The sequence below is a fragment of the Pyricularia pennisetigena genome (genome assembly GCF_004337985.1).
Source record: "Pyricularia pennisetigena strain Br36 chromosome Unknown Pyricularia_pennisetigena_Br36_Scf_17, whole genome shotgun sequence".
Classification (NCBI taxonomy): domain Eukaryota; kingdom Fungi; phylum Ascomycota; class Sordariomycetes; order Magnaporthales; family Pyriculariaceae; genus Pyricularia; species Pyricularia pennisetigena.
The window spans coordinates 83,554-92,346 of record NW_021940929.1 but is presented as its reverse complement, the minus strand read 5'-3'; the positions used below and the strand labels follow the sequence as shown (position 1 = coordinate 92,346).

At 46.3% G+C, this 8,793-nt stretch overlaps 2 protein-coding genes across 2 annotated transcripts; both read left to right on the top strand.

Annotated features, from left to right (window-relative positions):
• Positions 1-2,167: 2,167 nt before the first annotated feature.
• On the top strand, positions 2,168-2,566 carry PpBr36_11354 (uncharacterized protein; the record flags this gene model as incomplete). Its single annotated transcript, XM_029898456.1, has 2 exons — positions 2,168-2,271; positions 2,452-2,566. 2 exons carry the CDS (start codon positions 2,168-2,170, stop codon positions 2,564-2,566), a joined length of 219 nt encoding a protein of 72 aa, XP_029743326.1.
• A 2,495-nt stretch (positions 2,567-5,061) lies between these two features.
• Positions 5,062-7,834, top strand: PpBr36_11353 (uncharacterized protein; the record flags this gene model as incomplete). The annotated part of the gene is made up of 3 exons (XM_029898455.1): positions 5,062-5,335; positions 5,425-7,723; positions 7,828-7,834. 3 exons carry the CDS (start codon positions 5,062-5,064, stop codon positions 7,832-7,834), a joined length of 2,580 nt encoding a protein of 859 aa, XP_029743325.1.
• Between the last annotated feature and the right edge of the window lie 959 nt (positions 7,835-8,793).

The window sequence follows — 8,793 nt, the reverse complement described above, 5'->3', positions numbered from 1 at the left end:
TAACGTGGTTCATCAGGACCCCGGACATATCAGGACCCCGGACATTTTTCAACCCAGTTTCATCCTTTATTTTCCACACGTGTTCTTTCCCCCAACAGTAATGGAATCATCAAATTGCGAAGCGCGAATCATTCTTGCTCTAAATGAGCTCCGATCAAGCAAAAAGAAAAGCATACGAAAGGTTGCATTAATATATAATGCCCCAAAATCGACACTACACGACAGAATAAACGGCATCGCTTCTTTGGCCAATCGTCGGCCAGGCAACCAAAAGCTAACGGAAAGGGAAGAGGAAGTAGTTGTCCAGTATATATTGGACCTAGATTCCCGAGGGTTTCCAGCCCAGATCGCTGATGTGGCCGCAATGGCCGATCATCTTCTCGCCGCGCGGGACGCGCGACCGGTTGGCAAGCAATGGGCTTATCGCTTCGTACAACGACGCACAGAATTAAAAACGCGTTTTTCTCGCGCTTACGATTTCCAAAGAGCTTTTTGCGAAGATCCTGACGCGTTAAACGCGTGGTTTCAATTGGTGGCCAATATGAGGGCCAAATATGGCATCCAAGACTGCGACATGTACAACTTCGACGAAACCGGCTTTATGATGGGCCAGATTTGCGCTGGAATGGTCGTAACTGGGTCCGAAAGACGCGGAAGAAGGAAAAAAGTACAGCCTGGCAATCGAGAATGGGCAACTGCAATTTGTTGCATCAGTGGCGACGGTTACGATATTCCCCCGTATATCATCGTCAAAGGCGTTTACCATTTGTCCAATTGGTATACAGAAGGCGGTCTTCCGGACACGTGGCGCCTCAAACCCACCGTTAATGGATGGACCGACAACGAGACTGGCCTCGACTGGGTTCAGCATTTCGACAACCATACAAAATCGCGGACAAAAGGCGTATATCGGATGTTAGTGCTCGATGGGCACGGCAGTCATCGATCCCCTGAATTCGAGGGCTATTGCAAAGATCACAATATTATTCCACTTTGCCTGCCTGCTCATTCATCTCATTTAACCCAGCCACTTGATGTCGGAGTGTTCAACGTCCTTAAGCGGGCGTACGGTCAAGAAATTAACGACTTTATCCGGGCCCACATTACCAGCATTAGCAAAGTCGAGTTCTTTTTGGCTTTTGCAGCGGCTTACAAAAAGTCAATGACAAAAGAAAATATGGCCGGGGGCTTTCGAGGGGCGGGAATTATCCCCCATAGCCCGGAAATGGTCATATCTAAGCTGGATGTTAGGCTACGGACGCCGTCACCTAAAGAGCTTGATTTTTCCAGCACCGACACCTGGGTCTCTCAAACACCGCACAACCCGACAGAAGCCGTTAATCAATCTACCCTTGTTAAAAGTCGAATCAGCTGTCATCAGGGAAGCTCGCCAACGCCTATTTTTAATGCTGTAAAGCAGCTAGCAAAAGGGTTGGAGTCGATTGCTCATCGAACCACACTTTTGGAAGCGGAGAACCGCAGCCTTCGGAAGGCCAACGAAGCGCTTAGCAAGCGGCGCAGGGCGCAAAAAACACGTATCCGCGAAGGAGGGTCATTTACCATACAAGAGGGTCAGAATTTGCTTCAATTAAATGGTGCCGATGGTCTAATATACGAAAAGAAAGATGAAAATGGGGAGGGGAGTAGTGCGCAGCCGGCGACTAAACGACGTTGCGGCAACTGCGGTAAACCTGGACATAATGCACGCACCTGTCAGGAGGATGCAGAAATGTCTGATGTACATATATCCGATTGCATTGAGGTAAATTGAACAACGCTGGCGTTGCAATTGAAATTGGAAGTACTATTGTGCAGGAAGAGTGTCCGGGGTCCTGATATGTCCGGGGTCCTGATGAACCACGTTAAGTGGGATGAGGTAATATTACAAATTATTTATTTGTTAGGCAAAGGAACACGGCATAGCTTTACACCGGATTAAGAAACCGATATTATCTGCATTGAAAACAATTTACATGGTTTTAATTCAGCAAATTTATATTGGAAACCTAGCACCGTTTAATTCAGTCAAATAATATAAATAGTGCCAGAATATCTCTCTTTTCACCATACCCTTGTTTATCTTATCCCAAGACACATTGCAATTTTTCATCTTTTTAATCTTTTACCGCCGCTTTTTCAACAAAAAGAAATTTTACAAATCCTAACAATGCGTTTCCTTAATTTGGTTGTCGGCCTCTACGCTTGCAGCGCCGCCATCGCCAACCCTACCAAGGTTTCGCAGACGCTTGTCGCTCGCGAAACGCTGCAGCAGTGTGTAGACGGCTGTAAGGCCAACAGCCCTACTTGCACCATAGAGGAAGCTTGTATCAGAAACTGCGAGAAAAAGCACAAAGGCTAATAAAAGTAAGTTAAAGCAACTGGTGGTTGTTCCCCCTGCCCGGGAAGGTATACTAACACCCTTTCGCGAATAGGTTATACCGTTTGTTGTAGCTTTGGCTACTGGGCCGATACCAAGGAGACCAGGTGGGGTTGCACTCCTCCTAAGAACACATCCAAAAATACCGCCGGCAAAACCGAGGATTATATAAAGGGAAGAGCAATGTAACCTTATATAATTGCCAAGACTTTTAATCTCGAGTAAACCATGGTCAATTTTTAAAATCACGGCTGATTTCAAAAATGACAACGGGACTCTAGATATTAAAACAGGCATTTGATTAGGCACCAGCATTTTTTCTATTCATTTGGCAAGGGCATCCAATACGGGTACATGTGTAAAGCAATTACTTTCGTCCTGCTTCTCATTTCGATCTCTACTCCTTTATGCGTTGCTTTTTATCTTACATTTCAGCTTAAATCATTCGAATAGAATCGTCCTGCATTCTACAATCTTACTTCCACTACTGTTTTGCCACAAGCCTGCCACAGCCAAGCGTAGGGAATGTAAATCCCGAGTATTATAAACCTGGTGTCCGGTTTTAAAAATGCAAAAAAGTATCAATGGCAGCTTTGATAACAGTTGGCAATTGGTCGAAGCTCGTTAAAAGTAGAGAAAGGAGATGTAGGCGAAGTGAGGCCGTATCCTTGGGCTTTACCGGCATCTCCATGCCGTCCTATAATGGACTACTACATATTATAAGCTAATATAATTTACAAATTTGTGAATTATTACTTTCTCATCAGCTTTATCAATTTTTCTCTTCTCCCCAAGACTTCAATCGTCTCAATTTTCGAACGAGGCTGGGGGAAACACCTATGGAGAAGAGACTGATGTAGGTAGCCTTGTTCGGGCTTAATGTTTGGCTGTCGCGCATTATAAGGATTTGCGAGTTTGCGGTCGCAGCCGACATAATAAGAATGTTTATTTACTTCGTGGCTTATCCGGTCGTGCGCGCTATTGAATGTGTCGTAGCAGCAGCAGCAGCATTTACATAGTTGGTACTTTTACGGTGCTTTTTACAGGCGGCCCTGCCCGAAGGGAAAAGGCTTGCTGCACACCCAACATGTTAATATTATAGAATGAGATAAATAAATTAATTATTGATAATAATAACAAAGATGGTTCGGCGCTTTTGTATTATAGGTGTAAGATTATCTACGTTGCTGGTAAATTATATAATTCCAAATATAATTGCATTAACGTTGGGCTCCACATCTCCGACCCCCCTAAAGTCCGGCCCCCTTGAAAAATGTAACGACGAAATACCCCTTTTATAAAATTGCCAGGTATCGAAAGGACTTAAATCAGCTGGAAACCATTGTTGCTGTACGTTTTTCCCCTTAAATATAACGAGGGGAGGTATAACAGCCCCCGTAGCTGATACACATTCGATTATGCTCGTCCAACCCCGCGTTCCAGGCTCTTTTCGCTGTAATGGCCGGATTTTATTACGCCCTAACACCAGGCCATTAGATCCTTTGCCTTCCATTATACCTGTTTCGTCCATATTCCAACGGTTGGCCGGTTTTATAGTATCGATAACGGGATTTTTCAAATAGGACCACCAAGATTTAATTACCTCGGTTGTAGCCCCATTAACCCGGGCATTTTCTATTCGCCGGGGCCTTTGGGTTTTCAAAATTGGATATCGGGCTATAAAACGGCTAACCCAATGTTTCCCAAGGCTTTTTCTTTCTCCGGCGGCCTGAAGAATTCGTTCCGCAAAATAGCGTAGTTCTTGATGCGTTGGCGGAAGGCCTAACGCGGCCTGCGCAAGTACCCAATCTGCCAAATAGGTCTCCTGCTCCTGTGAAAGCCTTTGACAAAATCTTTTCGCTTGTTGAATTGACTGGGCCCCCTTTAAACGATCGTGAAGGGTACTCCGAGGAATACCCCATTTTTGCGAGGTTTTGTGAACTGATTTGCCATTTCTTATGTCAGAAATGGCAGCAAGAAGCTGATTTTCAGTGTACTGTTTCATTGGAAAGTTTGGAGCAAGAATCTTCAAAATGCAAGTTCTAAAGTGAAAAATTCGTCTAGATATTTATAAAATAAAACAAAGGGTTGACGTGGCTGAGTAGATATTTTTAGGGGCCGGACTTTAGGGGGGTCGGAGATGTGGAGCCCAACGTTACTGCAGTCTTTCACATCGCGATCAGCCTTAGTTCAGGACATAAGGACAAACTCTGTTACTGTGGTTGGATCACCACACCATACAGGTTAATAACCAAGAAGGTTCACCTTCACCAAACTCTTCAACAAAAACAATAAAGGTGTGCTCTCTTATCCAGTATACTTTCTGTCTTGGTACTGATTCGCAGCTTGAGTGGCAGCTTGCCTTGCTCAACAGATTTGGCAAGAGAATTGAAATCAAAAATCACCTACACCATGTTGTGAGTTTTTGTGAGCTTCAGTCAGCCCGCACCTGCAATGGCCCGGAAAGTCTTCATTCTATTAAGCCTTGTTTCTCTGAATCTGTATTAGCACGATATCTTTCCTCGGTTCACAGCACCTCCTTTGATATAAATGGGCGAGCTCGCCCCTCTCCTTTGGCGAAGAACAAGTCATCAATCGTCTTCAGTCTCAGCAGGGAAGTTTGAAACTTGAACCAAGTTTCACTACTTTTGTCAATCATATTCTTTACAGTCAGTTAACTCTCAATGTCGAAGACTTCGTTCATGTACATGGTTAACCATGTCTTCCTTCCACCCAAGCTCCCCGAGGGAGATGATTCGGATCCAACCAACAGTTCAGCTCTGCAATCGACTGTCTTGAGAATCACCGAGAAGTTTGAAGATTTCGTCCCTTCCGCCAAACATGGATTAGTACGCTCGGCAGTGGCAATGATCCGACGAATGGTTCAAGCTCAAGATCAGAATGGAAATGTCAACTACATCAGGCTTGAAGGAGTGTTGCAAGAGCTCAGCCACAGTGGTCGGTAAATATCCTAACAATACGTTGTCTCCCATATTCCCTCCCTGACCTAGGGAAGGGGGGTTAATGAATACTAACAAAAACAATAGGCCCGGGTGCGGCTGTGCCAATACATACCCATTCCCAGAACGCAGGCGTTCTTGTCTATAAGAGCAAGGACTCTATCTCTATTGAGTCTTTTGAGCTTTCTCCCCTGAACTCCGCCGTCATGAAATCTCCCGGTCGACTCCGCCGATACTTCCCTGGACCTGCAATGGCGATGAACCTAGAAACCTTCTGTGATGAAAAGTTCCGGACCTGTTTCGCTGCGCTTCTGCACAAGCTCTGTCATCAAAGAACTCCCGACACTTGTCCTCTTGTGAAAAAAGCCGGCCAGTCTCACGAGGAGCCACGAGATACGCTAGATCCTGTATACGTGACCGAGTTCATGTCTGCCTTTCTGGGGCCTGTCGCCAAGCAAGTTCAAGATGCGCCAGGGGTATGGAAGAACACACGCAGCGAAGTGATGTGGAACAACAGTCTCATGCCCTGGCGCAGGTCGCCGTTGTGGCTTCTAATCCGGGTTACGCTCCAACTTCTCTTTGTCCACGAAGCACCCTCAGCACTTGATGGGATATCTTTCTATAAGTCATTGATGCTCTTCTTTACCGCATCACTTCTTGAGGAAGCCCTGAATCACTGTCTGCCAAGTGAAATCATTGAGATTATGAGATCCAAGGTGGTACGGCGCAAGCACAAGCTCACGGCTCTTCATGGTCAGAATGATAAAGTTACCTCATTTGCAGACAGAGTCATGACCGAAGCTGCACAAGAGTTAATCCTCCGCCAAAGTAATTTCATCAAACACAACACCCCGGTCAACATCTTGCCTCGACTTCGCTCACTTGATTTTGCCAGCGACTCGGTTCATAGGTTGGAGGAATTGAATGACTTCATCGGACTCATCTCGCAACGAAAGCTAAGCTCCTACGAAACCAATTCCAACCAGTTCACGGAAATGGCATCGTTCGATCAAGATACTCTTCCTCACATTCCGACTTCCACCCCAGGAGAGTACACCGAGTTCTTCCTTGCAGAAGTTGAGACTTGGGTATCTTACCACCTTGACTCCTGGCTACACCACAACATAACGGAATCTGAGGCCTGCGCAAAGCTTCTCGAATTTATGACTGCATATAAAAAGATTGCACTGCCAATCTATAGGACAGACCCTGAGGGATTATCAATCATGGTCCTTGCGTTGACCGAGCTGTGGATCGCTTGCGATAAAATAGCAAAAAGCCAGATTCCGCTTATGTGCGACTATGACCCTCGAATTCCGTCATGCCTTTTTCAGTCCCTTTTGCTTCCTTCCCGCGACAACATGAGGCGACTGGCGAAAGTTGAACAGTATCTGCGACAGCGATCTCAAGTAGCCGACCAATCTCTTCCAGACATATTCACATCTTTCGGCGGTTCAAGGACTTTCGCTGTGCGATACTACGGCCAATCAGCAGTTCACCAGAGGTTGCTTGGGAAAATTGAGGCTGAAGCTGCCAGAAGTCGCACAGCAAAGATAGCCGAGCTTTCGAATGTTCAGGCCCAGCATGAGCGCCTTCGAAGGCTCTATGAAGCTGCAAGTTGCGAGTGCTTGTTACAAAACAAGCGGAAGGGGGCAATGTCATACCAAGGTGGTTACTGCACCAAATGCTCATACAAGCGGCAGATGAATTCGCTTAACATCAACATATTTGAATGGCCTCTACCCCGGAACCAAACAGATGCTCAGAACACTGTTTTTGAGCTTTGTCCTCCATGTACATTCTCCAAATGGCGGGATGCGACCGCATTCATACACATAGACGTCAGCATGTGCAAATACGGCTCGACTACTCGGGATCGTGTGCAGTCCCTTGAAAGCTACTCTGCTCTGCGCCCATACTTCAAAAATGTATACGGAAATCAGCGCATTGGACTCTGGTCATCAACCAAACCCAACGCGAGGACACACAGGCGGCTGAGAGCGGTGCCATATCTGGAAGTTCATGATGTCTGCCTCAACAATGGCATGACGTACTACTACTTTGACGATGAGTGCACAAGTTACGTTACCTCAACGATCATGACCGAAGAGCTAGTAATGTCCTGCACTTTCAAAGTTCCGCCTGAGTCAAAGGTTCTCCAAAAATACCTGTTTAGACCCAGCACGTCCCCTGACGGTCTTCCTCCCAATGATGTTATTGCGCACCAAGCTGAGTGTCCAGCTCATCTCTCGACGGAAGAATACAAGAGTCTGTGCCTCATTCCCTTGGGCCACAAAATCCAGTGGCTGAATATTCTTCACCAGCTGGCCATGCCCAGCATAAACTTTGGAAGGGCCGAAACAGCAGCGGTAATTTTACAGGCAATGTATCAAGCCGGTCCTCCCAGCAGTCAATCCGAGCTACGGGAAGCTCATTCTATTCTTGACTGCCCCCAGTTTTGTATGAAGACGGTCAATTATCTCCAGCAAGCCACTGATAGGGTTCGGAATAACTGGGAATCAACCCGTGCCCTATCCATCTTTATTTCCGTCGCCACTCGAGCACTTTCACTCTCAAATGATAAAGACGTCCAATTCTGCTGCCTCAAATTTCTCCTCAAGGCCCGTGCAATTGCCTTTACTTGGCTTGCCAAAATTCGCACAAAAGCAACGGGGGCAAGAACACAGCAATCACAACTGGAACTGAAACAAAAGTCAGCCGAGATAGCTCTGATATGTCTAGAGACTTTTGACATACAGATGCCGTACTTTGAAAGCTTTTTCAAAGCACCAGGGCATGCTTCAATATTTCTCCAATCCTGCATAGCCATATGCGAGTGTTTGGCGGCAGACAGCGCTGATAGACGTGCCTTAATACGCTGGAGAAAGCTCTGTCATCGAGCTCATGCTATTCTCATCAAATCTATTGTTTCCGAAAACGGTTATGCTCTTGATCTAGCTATTCAGGCGACGTGGCCTGAGTACAGTCGTGGAATCGGATGGAAGACAGTTTCGCCTTCCTCTTGTAACTGGCTTGAGACAGCCACTAAGGCCGTTTGTGGCCACTCTTTGGCGGTACATTTCAACGTGCTGACTGGTGAGCTGCTTGTGAACGGCGCGCCACTGTCGCGCCTTCCTAGCAGCTTCGAAAGTCACCCGATGTTCAAAGCGCTATTTGGCGGTCAAGCCCTGGATGTTATGCCATCCAATATCCCGGGCATGCAATTCTCAGTCAAACAGGCCTTGTCTGATAATGTGCTCAATATTGGGCTTCAACCTCAGCCTGGACTGAGGTCAAGAGATCTGATAGTCTCGGCCAAAAAGCTCGTTGGGAAGAAGGATGTCATGTATCATTTGATCCCTTCCAGGGTGTTCAGCGACAAGATACCGACAAGCTTTGTGCAAGATTACTTCCATTGGTATGATACCCACAGAGAGGTTATCGAACTTCGCCCAA